This window comes from Trichogramma pretiosum, unplaced genomic scaffold, assembly GCF_000599845.2.
Source record: "Trichogramma pretiosum strain Unisexual culture from Peru unplaced genomic scaffold, Tpre_2.0 scaffold54, whole genome shotgun sequence".
NCBI lineage: Eukaryota > Metazoa > Arthropoda > Insecta > Hymenoptera > Trichogrammatidae > Trichogramma > Trichogramma pretiosum.
In genome coordinates, this window is record NW_019641628.1 from 560,951 (window position 1) to 576,296 (window position 15,346).

General features: G+C 35.0%; 1 protein-coding gene across 2 annotated transcripts; it reads left to right on the forward strand.

Moving 5' to 3' along the window:
- Positions 1-5,223: 5,223 nt before the first annotated feature.
- On the forward strand, positions 5,224-14,499 carry LOC106651350 (mitogen-activated protein kinase kinase kinase 15). 2 transcript variants are annotated; one of them, XM_014369797.2, is made up of 23 exons: positions 5,224-5,303; positions 6,976-7,115; positions 7,212-7,606; positions 7,673-7,797; positions 7,874-8,042; positions 8,113-8,412; positions 8,486-8,896; positions 8,965-9,318; positions 9,401-9,662; positions 9,720-9,857; positions 9,923-10,089; positions 10,167-10,262; positions 10,343-10,485; positions 10,554-10,661; positions 11,263-11,572; positions 11,667-11,931; positions 12,018-12,113; positions 12,188-12,295; positions 12,695-12,802; positions 12,871-13,243; positions 13,311-13,431; positions 13,506-13,582; positions 13,644-14,499. In XM_014369797.2, exons 2-23 carry the CDS (start codon positions 7,064-7,066, stop codon positions 13,726-13,728), a joined length of 4,263 nt encoding a protein of 1,420 aa, XP_014225283.1. In that variant the 5' UTR covers positions 5,224-5,303; positions 6,976-7,063; the 3' UTR covers positions 13,729-14,499. The 2 variants fall into 2 exon arrangements, with proteins under 2 accessions (XP_014225283.1, XP_023314864.1); XM_023459096.1 differs by lacking the exon at positions 5,224-5,303 and adding an exon at positions 5,319-5,531.
- Positions 14,500-15,346: the final 847 nt, after the last annotated feature.

A 15,346-nucleotide genomic window follows, 5' to 3' on the forward strand; every position in this document is an offset into this window, starting at 1 on the left:
TGCAACCAGTGCGAGAAGAAATTCGAGTTCCGAAGTCATCTGAGTAGACACCAAATATCCGAACACAAAAGCCGTAAAGATTTTGCATGCGACATGTGCGAGAAAAAATTTGTGAAAAAATCGAGTTTGACTACGCACCAGAAATTGCTACACAAAAATCCCAATGATTTCACATGTGACAAGTGCGAGAGAAAATGTGAAAACAAATCAACTTTACTCAAGCACAAAAAAATATTCCACGAAGTTTTCAAAAATTACTTATGTGAAATGTGCGCTAAGAGATTTGATAATAAAAGAAGTTTGCTCTTGCACATGAAAACAGTACACGATGGTCAAGTCTTCAAAGATTACTTATGTGACAATAGCGGTAAGAAATTTGAAAACAAACGGAATTCGCTCTTGCACATAACTACCGTCCATGAGGGTCGCAAAGATTACGCATGTGATAAGTGCGAGAAGAAATTTAGGGATCGAGGTAATATGTTCAAACACCAAAGAATAGCACATGAAGGTCGCAAAGATTTCACTTGTGACAAGTGCGAGAAAAAATTTGGACAAAAATGGATCATGATTCAGCACCAAAAAATAGTTCACGATGGTCGGAAAGATTTTGCATGCGACAAATGTGAGAAGAAATTTGGGCTAAAATCGAATTTACTCGCCCACCAAAAGTCAGTACACGAGGGTCGTAAAGATTTTGCTTGCGACAAATGTGAGAAGAAATTTGGGGAGCAAAGAAGTTTCATAAGACACCAAAAAACAGTTCACGAAGGTCGCAAAGAGTTCACATGTGACAAGTGCGAGAAGAAATTTGGACATATGTCGCATTTGATTTCCCACCACAAGATTGTACACGAAGGTCGTAAAGATTTCTTATGCAGCAGTTGCGAGAAGAAATTTGGAAAGAAATCAGATTTATTGAAGCACCAAAGGACAGTTCACGAGGGTCGCAGAGATTACGCGTGTGATAAATGCCAGAAAGAGTTCGGACAAAAACCGCATTTGCTGATCCACCAAAGGGCAGTTCATGAAGGTCGCAAAGATTTTGAATGCGAGAAATGCGAGAAAAAATTGAGAAGGAAATCAATTTTATTGAAGCACCAAAGGACATTCCACGAGGATCGTAAAGATTATGCATGTGACAAATGAGAAAATAATTGATGATTGACAATATACTGACAATGTATGACAATATCGTGCATATACTTTTTTTAAATTTTAATAAAAATTTTGCTGAAATAATTGTATATTAGCTGATGTTAACCATCATTATACCTTTGTTCACTGTCATCATGGTGTTTTCAGATTTTGTGTACTACTAATTACGACTCTCTGAGCCATTTTTTGTCAACTTGGTTCGTGCAACTCATCTGGGTACGATCAACCGAGAGTTCTGTTCATGTTCAACCGATCAACCGAGAGTTTTGTTTGAATGGGGGGAGGGTTTAATTAGCCACTGAATTTTTGATAAACCTCACGCGATAATATGCGACCCTGAATAGATTAAAAATGATCAAACATGCTCAAGTAAAAGAGTTTTATAAATTTGCTAAAAAGTAATTATTTCTGCTAAAAAAGACACGATTGGTAATAAAAAAGGAATAATCCGTAATAACATTATATAAACTCTAACTGTTACTTACTTCATCATTAAGAAGAAATTATGAATACAATGTTTTCAAAATAAAACAAGCTTTTTATTATTCTTGTTCGTCTTAGTGTAGCAAATACAATTCAGTGTAGCAAATACAATAGCCTCAGTATAGGTATTCATAATCATCTCATTGTTAGCTACGCTCGGGGTACAATAACTGCTGCTGATCTCGCTACCGTCGATGGGGTTGTACAGCAACAATGATACCAGAAAAGATGATACGGAGGACTCGTCGACCTTCCACTCGTTAACGTACTCTTTAATCATAAATTAATCCTTTCAAACAATCCTTGAAATTGTCAAGAATATTAAAATTTTCTTTTTTGAAAAGATTCGAATGCAACATTATTAAAACACAAACATAAAATGCATCGTAACAAGATAGTATTCACATTTTTCAAATTACTTTGTAAGTATAATGTTACTCCGATAACGACATTGGATGCGAGAAAGTAAAAATTTTACAATTTATAGCCATGAGCGTAGATTTTCGATTTCAAGTTTTTGAATAGTTACAAATTTGATAGTTTGATTATAGTATCAAACTCATTTCACGTACATTAGAATAGAATGTGACCGATTACAAGCGTTTTTATGTAAGTTCTACTGTATTTGTATAAAAATCAACAAAATAAACAGTTTTTTTTTTACATCATTTTCGAATTTTTAAAATAGAAATGATAAATATGTGCTATCAATTGTTACCGAAAACCCCACGAGATTCTTACAAAAATTACACATCAAAATGATAAGAGTCAAGTATGCTTTACCGACGCACCACAGCTCGTATCGATTTCCTCGAGGCACGACTGTACAGGGAGCAACGCTACCCTCGGAGCCTGTGGCACTTACACGAAGCAAAGGAGTGAGTCAACAACCCTTAGGCTTGACACAGATATACATTTTATTCGAGCTTGGGGGGTAGACGGGCGTCTGGCGCGACCAGACGGTTTGTGCTACTAACGAGCCCTCGTCGTCTACGTCTGGTCTGAGCGAACGACTCACGCGAGGCAGGCCAGCTCTGGGGGATCCCCGAGAACAGGCTCGCAGTCGGGGCGAGAAGTCGAGCGGGTAAGCATCGCGACAGGCGCAGAGCCGCGACGCTCAAAAAAGTCACCTACTGCACTTTTCTGCTAACCGCGTCGAAGGGGAGCATCGCGGAGTGGCCGCTCCGCGCATCAGTGGTCCCCCCACTAGAACCTGGCAAAAGCAGCTTTGAACGCGATTGCAGAGCATCGTTGTGTATACTGTCGCCTGAATCTGCCTGCCTCGTTGATTGACATTTTTTTCTTGGTAATTAATTCGATGGCAATGTTGTACACGAAGTCTTAGAGTAACCAGTTGGTAAGGCAGTTATTTTTTCATGACTCGCTCGAGGTTCTTTGCTACTTCAAAATGGCGCTTTAAAATTCAAATTAACTACAAATTCGAATTTTCTTTCCTACGCATTTCTCATCAAAACCAGATACCTTTAAATGTTCAATCCTTTAAATTAATCTTGCACAAAGATGATTGTATAGGGAACAAATTTGTTAAAAAACTTTCGAAAAAATTGTTCTGTACCATTTATAATTCAATGTAATAAAACAATCAAAGTCTTGAAAAAAGTTTGTATATTAAAATTGGTATCTATGACATAAGAAAAAATTAAAGATTTTCCAATTAATAAATTTTTACTTATTATTCTCAAAAGCTCCGAATAATTTTTAATATTAAATGTTTTATCAAATCAAGCACGACTCACTAACAACATGGCATTATTTTGAAATAATAATGGAAAAAAAAGATAAGACAAGTATAAAGAAGAGATAAAAGTTTTGAAAAGCTCGAGGAAATGCTGGGACCACGCGCGCAATGCTTTAGCCACATGTGGGTAGGCGTGTGCAAATATAGCAGCGCAGCGGTCGGATACAGGCGCGCGAGAAACACGACCAGAGTCGCACTTATGCGGGCCTAGTACGATCTCTACGTCGGGTACATTTTCACGACACTTGAGTGCTCGCTCGCAGCGACAAAGTGTGCGCACACTTACAATGTTACAACTGCCCTGGCGTGATCCGAGGCTCCAAGCTGCGGCGTTCTCCACCACGCTCCGCGCCGCCGTGGCCGTTTCGCAAACGTACGCTCATGTCGTGCGAATAGCTTCGTACATATATCTATATATATCTTGTACGTGGAGTCTGGCTGGCTCGAGTTCGATTGGCTTTTCAAGCTCCTCGAGCATCATGTTCGCTTGATATTTCGCCGACTCTATTCGATCGACAAAAGTGTCTCGTGCACAAAGCCGCGCGATGGAAAAGTATTAAGCTCGCGCGCGGCTCGTCGCAAGAAGAAGAATAGAGCACCGCGCCCCGTATCGAACGTGCCAGTCCGGCTCGATTGGAAAAAAAGTGAGGTTAGACGCGCGAATCTAGGCGCGCTCGCTCTTCGACTTCCACTCGCTGCGGCACCATCGCAACAAGAACGCTGCCGAGCCAAGCGTTTGTATAACTGATCGCGCCACTTGCTCGGCTTCATGCGGCCCTGGCAGCGCTACCTCGCGCTTTCGGGGCTCCAAACTCGATTCACCGAGCGAGTCCGAGTCGCAGAGTGCTCGGCGATAGTCTTTTTCGTCGCTCCTCGAGCACGACGGTCTTCGATTCGCGCGCGCCTCGCGAACTCGTATGTATCGAACATCGATCGATATCGTAACTATTGCAATTTTGCATCGATTACTGCCGACGCTCGATTCTTCTTCGACTAGACGAGTCACTTTGCCCGAGATTTGAAAATGGATCATTTTTATTGGTATTTTGATGACCCATTGAACTTATATTTACCATCGGAATAAATCTATACTGTCATTTTTGTATGCAGATTTCAAGATTTTATGTTATTCAAAAATAATTAGTTATTCATCTTGGCTGTCAGCCGATTATCGCTTCTCATTTTTAGTTATTATTATTTTATTAGATTTGGTTAATTTTCAGAAAAGATTGATTTTTAACTGCATATCTTCATTCTTCAATTTTAGGAGTTCCCAATCGACATAAATTAAACATAACATCGTCAGATGTTATGTATTTTTAATTTCAGGACAAGTTGATTCAATTGGAGCTAAAATTACGCAGATTTTCAGAGAAACATTCATCATAGTTATTGGTTGCAGCTTGATTTTGGTCGTCGATGCCAATTCAAGCCCAGCAAAAGTTTTACCTGTATGAATGGTTGAAATGAAAACATGTAAACAAAGCACAATAAAAATTAAGCAATCACTTAAGATCGATAAAAGGTACTTACGAGATTATTGCTCAATGAAGGTTTCATTATCGCAGATAATAAGAAAAGAAACAGAGGAGATAAAGAGTGTAGTAAATTAGCGCGTCAGTGACAGAATACAAGGAACGTCAACTTGACATGCTGGCCGCGCAAAGACGGCAGAGAGTAGCGACCAAAAACGTAGCTCTTGCGTGCGTTTGTATGTGTGCGCATACATGTGTAATCGTACTCACGGACGACTTGCCGGCGTCAAATGAATCAGCCGAGCGTGCACGAAAATTTCCCCGCGGGCCATTCTCTCATTGTGGCGAGTCGCGTCGACAGATCTGCTCTGTCAACCATTGATCTCGAGTCGTATTTTGTCAACAGAGGCTCGCTCGAGATCTTCAAGGTAATAACACTCGTCCGACGATTAAATTACGATTGCTGCCTATAAGTGTTCGTTGAGAAAAAAATCTCGTGAATTGTATTGTTGCATTAACAGTGCTGTGTAAAAAAATTTCTTTCAGTGCGTTGAAAGTACTAAATTTACTGCACCGGCGAAAAAAGTGAAGTGAACAGCATTGGATTTAGCGACAATAGTTAGCGAGAAAGTTTTGGACGGTGGGACTTTTTTTGGGTAAATCCCGGCTCGTTCCGATCACTTCCATGATTTATGGCGTAAAAAAAAAATTAACAAGGCCCAAGTCGTGCCATATATTGAATAATCTCGAAAAATTTTCTGACAGCGTAGTGTTATTATATATCATAAAAATATTAACCGGCCAATAGCAGTAGTAAACAAAATAATTGTGGTTTATAATTTTTTGCGTGTATATTTTTAATATTCCATTCATTTTGATCTTCGGAGATCAATAGTAGATCCTAAAAGTGATAGTAAATATTTTACGAACAGACACGTTGGGATTTTGAACGTTGCTTCGGCCTTGAGCTCCGAATGAATTGAATTTCTATTAAAAGAATATTGATACCAAGTATCACCGAGTCAATGGTAAAAAAATCACATACACTTACAAAGCGGAAAAGAAAATTAAAACATTTTCTATTTCTGTATTTAACACGAACTTTCTTAGTTTTCGAATAATCCTCGGTGAAAATATTACATCGTGTCGCGGATAAATTCAATAAAGTTTTTGTTGACAAAATCTGACCCATGGACGTTTGTATCTTTGAATATCTCTATAGATACCGAAACAGTCGCGTCGAGACCTCTTGGGATCGGTGAACGACGCGTACTCGATAGCGATCTTTACTCGTGCGCCGATCGGTTGTAGAATCGTCGATACGCAAAGAGATTATCAAGTTCACCAACCGTTTGAATTTTGACATTCGAATATGATTCTCGTCTCTGCGTATCGAGCGATACTCGATGTTTCGATGGCACGTACGCACGATGCGAATTTAACACTCGGCTTCGCTCTGCAATCTGCAGTGCGATTCGCTGAAACGATTTTTACGAGCAGTTAGCGAGCAAGCAGGCCGAGAACAGTGCACGCTTTGGTCTCTTTACGAGACACGAAATTTGCATGTAGAACAATTTTTAGAAATTGAAATTAGTACGCTGTTGGCGGGTACACACGATATAGAGCTGCACACGTCGAAATAATTTATTTATACCGATAGCTAGCGTCTCGGCAGATGCGACTCCTCGTGTTGTACACTTATTGGCGAAGTCTGCATTACTTGCGTACGTCTAATTCTCGGTAATCTGCGTCTATACTCGGTTTCGCAGTCTCAATAGATGTATCGGTAAGAATGAGCATTTATAACGCGCGTATACGAGCACGACATTATGTAGGTAACGTCGTAGTGAGCGTCACGGCCGAGCGTAGCCCGTGGGCGTGCAGCTGATGTTTTGTGTACGAATAGCGAATACACTTTGCGAATGTCAAGCTTATATGCTTACTGCTATGTAGTATATTCGCGTTCGGTAGGTACCTGTAACAGCAGCAGAAGCCGTCGCGTTACCGAAAATAATATATCGGACGCGTTTGCTCGGACCTTCGGTTGCGACATTTTTTTCTGAATGCTCGTGCATGACGCTAATCGCGCATTTTTTTTAGAATTGGCGCAACGAAGCAACTGAAAAATCAAATGAGTGCCGGTCAAAGTGATTGCTCCAAACAAAGAAATACTTAACCTATTGTCAACATGCCTGGATCAAGGGAAACAACTCCAAATGATAGCTGCAACGGTCATGTGGGTATGTTATCAAATTCATTTATAGGCATAGTAATATGTGTTTAAATAATTATATCATTACAACTTTAATGCATAAAATGATATTTTTGATTTCTAGGGGCACTGTGTTCCAATCGTCCTCAGGCAGTTCTTATTTTCAATAATGAGAAAAGTGAAATTAAAAAACCTGTATTAGTTATTGCTTGTGTTATTGATTTATTAGAAGAGGATCGTTTAGAAGATAGAAGAAAAGCTTTTGAAGCAATAAAACTCTCCTGTCACAACCTATATTGTAAATTATATCATCTTCCATTTCAATCATTGTTGAGAGTACGTGGTGGGAACCCAGCTCAAGATGTGTTTAATAGTGCAGACATTGTTATTGTGGATTTTAGCATAGAAGATCAAGCATGTTATCTGTTTTATAATCTTGGAGTTAGAGAAAGTTATAAAAATACTACAAACATATTTTTACTGAATAATACTAATGAACAAACTACTGAATTATTTAAGGTAAAAATAATCTACTGCTTGAAAATATTTATGAATATGCTTTTTGTAACAAATTTTTTCTTTTAGGCCTTATGTTCAAAAAATACAACTCAACTTCATACATACAATTATGATGATGATGAAAAATCTACTGAGCCTTCTTTAGCCAATTATCTAATGAAATCATATGTTGTTATAGAAATTAAAACAAAGTAACTGACTCCTACATTACATTATAATACTTAGTATGAGTTTTGATGAAAATTTAATCAATTTTAATATTTACAGAGCTCATAAGCGAGAAAAATTCTTATCTGATTTAGAGGAAAAAAGAGAATCATTAAAAAGAGCTGAACTGGAAAAAGAATTAAAAGCTATGATGATGAGATTAGATGATCCAACAATTTTTTCCACTGAACTTGTAGTGAATTATTTGGCAGCTCTTAGAGATGTCTCTGTAAGTTTTTCAGTTTTCACAGTATATTTTTGTTACCATAATAGAAAAACAATTCATTATTTTGCTACAGGATTATGATTCAATGGTACAATTATGTGAAAAATTACTTGCATTACCAAGCCAGAAACATATTATGGAAACTACAGAAATCATATACCTGTATGCATTTGCTTTGAATCGAAGAAAAAAAGCTGGCGACAAAGAAAAAGTATTACATGTTGTTGAACAAGCTTTAAAAGTAAAGAAAAATGTTGTACCAGATATGGTATGCTTGTGTGGAAGAATATATAAAGAAATGTATGTTGAAAGTAATCTTAAGGATAAAAATAGCTTGCAAAAAGCTATACATTGGTATAGAAAAGGATATGAAGTAAGTAATTTAAACTAACTTATATGATGTGTGCATTAGAAAAATAAATGAAATTACCTTAAAAATTTTCTAGGTTGAACCTAATGAATATGCTGCTATAAACTTGGCTACTTTACTAGTTGTTGATGGTTTTGAAATTACAACAAATCAAGAACTTAAAAATCTAGTATTGAGACTAAGCCATATTATTGGGAAAAAGGGAGATATATATCATGTAAAAGATTATTGGAGTGTTGCTACATATTTTGAAAGTAGTGTTCTGGGTAAATATTACCAAGAAGCATACTTTGCAGCAGAAGCCATGTTAATGTTAAATCCTCCCACTTGGTGCCTATTATCTACTATTGGGAACATTAGACTAATTAGTAAATACCGTGATAAAAAGCCGAAAACGCCATTAGAACGTATGTTTGTATTTTGGATGGATTTTTTTATTGAAGCCACTAAAAAAAAAGCTGAAGTTGCTAACAACATTAGATTTCCTGTAAGTCTCATTAAAATTCTCAAAATTTTAAACTAATGCCTAGAGGACTTATGTGCAATCTTTTTCAGATAGTCATACTTGAAGACACACACGTGCTAATACCTAGTTATGTAGTATTTCATCTTGGTGACTATGAGAAAACTATGCAGATTACCAACACCTGTTTAGAAGGCATGCGTAAAAAATGTAAAAATCAACATGATTTTGTGTACAAAGCTAGACACATTTATGCCATTGGTCTATGTAAAAAAGACGAACGTCAAGTCGTCCTCTACGTTAAACATGGTTTTAGAATCTTCATATATTTCCCATCAGATGCTTGTAAAAGAAGGTTCTATGAACTGTTAAGAATACTCGTGAAAAATCCAAAGGTCATGGGAGATATGGATGATTACATGGATAGTCCGTTGACAAAACAAGAAGTATGAAGACTATTACTGATTTTTTTTTGTACTTAATGTACGATTGGAATGCATTATTAATATCATTTTTTATTTTATATAGTTTGAATATGAACTAGATCCAGAGGGCAATCGCATACTTCTTGGCAAAGGGACTTTTGGTAGTGTGTACGTTGCAAGGGATGTTGATGCCAAAGTAAAAGTTGCCGTGAAAGAAATTAAAGAAGAAAAAATTAACGACGTTGAGAAATTTCACGAAGAAGTTTCCTTACACAGCGAATTACGTCACAGAAATATTGTTCAATACATTGGTTCAATAAGTCAAGACGGCTATGTAAAAATTTTCATGGAAAACGTTCCTGGAGGTCAGTTTTAAGAAAAACTTTATAAGAGGCCCTTTTTAATTCTCATAAAAATTTTAGGAAGCTTGACATCACTGCTTAAAACAAAATTGAAGAATTTGATAAAGACTCCCGTTACCATGGCTTATTATACTCAACAAATGTTTGAAGGAGTAAATTATTTACATGGACAGAAAATTATTCACAGAGATATTAAAGGTTTTTATAATATTATCTACTCAACAAAATAGGAATTAAAAAATGCATAATATGACGATTTCTAGGAGAGAATGTACTCATCAATACTTACAATGGATGTGTCAAAATATCTGATTTCGGAATGTCGACTAGATTAGAAAATTTGAGTCAATATACCAAAAGCTTTCGCGGTACCATGGTATACATGGCCCCTGAAGTGATTGAACGAGGACACCAAGGTTACGGAGCGCCGGTAAATATATTTGTGTAATAATTTAATTTAACATTAACCTGTTAATTGTGAAAATTCTTATATGATTTGAATTAAAGGCCGACGTTTGGTCTCTTGGATGCACAGTAATGGAAATGGCTACGGGAAAGCCACCATTTTTAGAATTAGGATCTCCACAAGCAGCAGTATTTAAGGTAACAGCAATTTATTAAATTAATACCTAAACAATGCTGTAGGTTTTATGATTTTATTAAATCAATAAATTTATTTGTAGGTTGGGCTTTATAAAGATCATCCACCAATTCCAGATGAGATGCCAAATATAATAAAAAAATTCGTCATGCGCTGCTTCGAACCAGATCCCGCGAAACGGAAAACATGTGCACAATTGTTGAATGATCCCTTCGTGGAACTAGCGTAATTTTGAAAAAATTTTTTTTAATTATAAATTTAAATTAAAAATTAATTTATGTATTTTTTTTCAGAGAACAAGCAGATCTGAGAACAGCTTTACTTCAATACAACTGCGATCCACCTCAAACTCAAAGATTTCATGGTCAAGAACCAAGAATTCCATACGACATAAGAGAAAGGTATTATAGAAAGATTATTGTTGAAAATAGCTTGTATACAAATTTAACTTGAGTAACTGCGTTCCCTATCGACTTCTAATTTTTTGAAGTTTGCGTAGTAACGTTTTGAGTTGATTTATCAAATTTAAAAAAAATTGTTTCATCTGTTTTTACATTTTTTAATAATATTTTATATTTTTTATTTTCATATATTACTTTTTTGATAACTATTATTTATAATATTTATTTATTTTATATTACTTTTTTTTCATTTTTTTTCACGATCAGATTAAAACATTTAGACGTAAAACCAATTAGCGTTGATTTCAAAACTCCTTATAATAATACTACAACTACAGACAAAATACCGGAATCCCTGGATCGGTAATTAATTAATACACATAATTTTCAGAAGCTACTTCAATTTAAAAAATTGAAAACGACGTATTTTATTCAAACACAATGTTATTATGTTCATTACCTTAGTATAAGTACACTAACTATTTTATTTACACCGTGTATTTTTCGAAGAATGGAAATTGAGTTTCAAATTAAATTCTTACCAAAATTTTATTTGATGAAATGCATCTTCAAAAATATTTACAAGTATATTTTTATCCAGCTTTGGGGACGTAATACCAATCATTGAGTTAAGCGAGCACAAATTTCCTTCGTGCAGTACACCAGGATCATCTGCAAGTACCATCAGTCCTGAATTTGAAATACCTAACACAATCGATATTCCATCACCAAAATCTGTTCTGGAAATAAAAAATGTCAGTGAAGAAAACGAAAAACCTTATTTATTGTCAAAAGAAAGTCAAAATCGCATAACGCTCGAGCGAGTTATTAATGAAGAGGAAACAAAAATGAGTTCACTGTGGCGAGAAAATTTTAAAAATTTGTTCAAAAGTGAAACTTTTCTTAAAACGGTACGTACATTTTGTTGTTTTTTTTATTTTCTTCTATTATTTTATTTAAATTACAATTTACAATCTAATGTATTATTTTTTACTTATTCTTTAGAAACATTTCGTTAAATTAGTTGCCGCAATGAAAAACTACATTGCCACTGATGATGGTAACATTATAAAAAATACTATCAAAGAATTAAAGGAAGAAGTGAGCGATGAACCTTCTGCTGTGAATCAATTAAGTTCTGCAGTGAACGTGTTTCAGGATACTGTGAAATCAATTCTTAAAACACGTGGATTCAAGCCTCATTGGATTTCTTCTTTAGATGATGTCGCAAAAACTGCTGTCGTAGCAGTATTACAAGTTTTAACGCCAGGTAAATTTAATTTTCGTATTTTATAATTGTACTAAACTTTCAATTATCATAATTTTATCAATTTTGTTATTTTTTTCTCCAAAAAGAAGTCAGTATTCAATCTAATGGTGAATTTATCAGTACAAACGGCCTCAATGAAGAAAAAAAGGAAACGTTATCGCGTTCCAGTTCACGGGCATCAGGTAAATTACTTGGAATTTTAAATTAACTTTCGTTGGTTGCTATTACAAAAAGTAATATTATTTTACTTTTATAGAAGTGAGTTCAATGTCAAGTGGAAACTCGACTGTAAATCCATTTAGTTCAAGTGAAGATGATGATGTAACAAACCGACTAACGCCATCTAAAAAGTCAAATTCAAATGGTATATTTTATATAGTAACTTAATAGATAAAGCTCCTAAGTACGTTGAGAGTCGATTTTTTCATTAATTTTTTTTAAAGTATTTTTTCACATTTATATACTTGAATGGTTATCGTCAAACCAAGTTATTCTCGACTAAATACTTATTATATGTAATTGAAAATATAAAACTGCTTTTATATATTTATGGGTCCGAAAAATTCGCTTGAGATTGCGTCGATGACCATCTACATTTAAAATGTCATCAGTAAGCATGAGAAATTGTCCAATTTTGAGAAATGTGTTTGAAAAAGTGAAATAAGTATTATTAAAAATTAAAAAATCGATTTTTAGGTACCTATGAGCTATTTAGTACTATAAAAATAAATCACTTTTTTAAATTAAATTAATTTTTATACAGAACACCTCGCACCATCTTTGAATACTGCTGTTTATGGAGATTCTAATTCTAGAAACGGTGAAAATTCTGAAATTCCTTCAAATAGGAACTTATCAAAAACAGAATCCGGTAATTATAAGCTTTAAAAAAACTTATTTACTGACAATCGTTTCACCTCCACCTTTAATTTTTTGTAGACACCAATGATACTCTCAGAAACCACCAGATGACTATGTTAGGAATCAGTAGCGTTGACCAAAAACCAAGACTACGCTTACACTTGAGTTCACACTCGTCCGAAGGATCTACGAAAACTTCTTCATTAAAATCGGTTCAAACTAGCGATTCTGCCGCATCGACGATTACTCTACCAACTTCGTACGCAAAATCTATTCAGGACCAAAACAAAGAAGTCTTACAACAAAATGCAACTATCATCACAGAATTAGTAGAAAATCAAAAAGCCTTCCAAACTCTTCTCACCAATGCTTTAACAGAGCAGCAAAAACAAATGTCAGTTTTAACAGATATAAGCCAAGCCATGGCGAATCACATTTTAAAGAAACCCGAGTAAGTATCAAATTATATATTAGTTTAAATTTCTTTGCATTTACTTCATTAATAAATTTTTTCAAAGGACGCCACTCGTAAAACCCTCTGATAACCTCGATAACGATGATATTGATCCAAATAAAGTGGACGATAAATTGGTCGAATGGCTTTTAAAACTTGGTATTAGTATTGGATCTGTAAAAAAAGTAAATATTTTAATATTTCTACATCAAAATACTATCATTTATTAAGATAGGATTCATTAAGATTAATTTTTCAGTTTCAAAAAGAAGAATGTTGCTTGGAAGATGTGCTTGAGTACCTATCACGAGGAGATTTGAGAAGAATTAATTTAAAGTATGTTTGTATTACTTATCAACGATTTCTTTTCCATATCTAATATATTTTTTAATTTTAGGGTGGGCGATGAACTGAAAATATGGAGAGCCATCCTGCAGCATCGAAAATTCTCAGTTAATGAAAAGTCTCAACAAACTGAATAACTATGTATATAACCAAATAATTATACGTCTAGGAATTTAGGTTGAAAAAAGCAAAGTATGTCGTTAACACATTAAAAAGTTAGAAAATGATCATTACCTAGAAACTAGCGTGTTGAGCAATAGAATTTCTTACCAATCAACAATTTTTAATTGAAGTGCCTTGACCAGTGAATACTAAATAACTCATTAAGCTATTTACAAAAATGTGATAATAAGTGATAGTCATAGTATATTTGGGAATATACTATACGATTATTTATATTTTAATAATACAACTTTTTTAATCTTCTAAAAGAACTGAAATTGTAAAACGAAAAATCGGTCGTTCTATATTACTTCGATAGTAAAGCTAATGCAAAAATAGTGTAAGCCCACCGTTATGAATAGGTAGATAATCTTAGTATGCTGTAGCAAATAATAGGCTTTTAGAGACTGACCAAACTAATTAATTAATAGATATTGGAAAATTGATAAAATGTGATAAAAGATGATATTTTATAACTCTAATGAGTAGAATGCGATACTTTTAAAATTGAATGATTGTATGAATGTATTTTGGTGGTAATCGTCTTTATTATTTACAAATTTTAAAGAACTACTGAAGGTCAAATTGTAAAAATTGATATATATTTTGTAAATCGTTTTTCATTGTTAATGCTAATTTAGAGTATTTATTTGTATCATATTAACAAGTTTATGATATTTTAACAAAACAACGAAATGACACTATTTGTCATTTATTGAAGAATAATAAAATCTATTTCCTTACAATTTTTTTACCGTTTCAATTTTTCTTACCTGTTTTAGAGTATTAAGTCAATCTTCCTCGTTTGATTTTATATCAATTATAAATCTTCATGAGCAGGTTGTTGAAAAAGAAGTAAAAATAAAAGGGCACTTAATAAAATTATGGAAACAAGCGCAGTTTCTTTTGAAGTTTCGAATTTTCGTCGTTGTTCAAAATGGCAACAATAACCGACATACATCTCTTTGAAGCTTTTCGCACGTCTCAAGCTCTCGGGCAGGCGTCATTTAAATTAAAACCCCCCTTGGTTCGTTGCTGTCTCTAGCCCTCTTTCTGGAGTCGCTCTTCAAGATACGCAGGATGAAAAGCAGATCTCAAGGTCGGAAACGACAAAGAGTGGGTCTTTCAAGTTTCGGGGCAAAAATTTCGCGAGACAAGACGTTAAAAACAATTTTGTATCTTATAACGTTGCCATGTACATACAAGCACGTTTTGTAAGTCAAACTTCAAATATGTCTAGCGAAATTCGTAAGAAAATAAGCATTCCAAAATTCATTAACAGTTTACATTGAAATAACGTTCAAACTACACGCGTGGTAATCGTAAACGAGGAATTCAAATACAATGAAAGGAGGCACATTTAGGGGTTTGTGTATATTATATGCGAGTGCGCCGGTCGAGAAAAGCCCTAGACTCTCTCTCTTTCGCTCTCTAGAACGAGTCTTTGTCTAAATCGCGGGGGTGTCGATATAAATTGCCCCTCTGAACACAGGCGCGCGCGGCAAGAAGCCTACAGGGAGAAAGTCGGAGAGCTTCTTTATATACCCATGCTTCGTTGTGTGGTCTTGGCGAAGAACGGAAGGGTTCGCCAAA

What these genes read in the sequence shown, in the direction of transcription:
- LOC106651350 (XM_014369797.2), top strand. Translation starts at nt 7,064, where the DNA reads ATGCCTGGATCAAGGGAAACAACTCCAAATGATAGCTGCAACGGTCAT. An exon ending in GTTATAGAAATTAAAACAAA is followed by an intron (nt 7,798 to 7,873) that starts GTAACTGACTCC and finishes TAATATTTACAG; the next exon opens with AGCTCATAAGCGAGAAAAAT. An exon ending in CACAAGCAGCAGTATTTAAG is followed by an intron (nt 10,263 to 10,342) that starts GTAACAGCAATT and finishes ATTTATTTGTAG; the next exon opens with GTTGGGCTTTATAAAGATCA.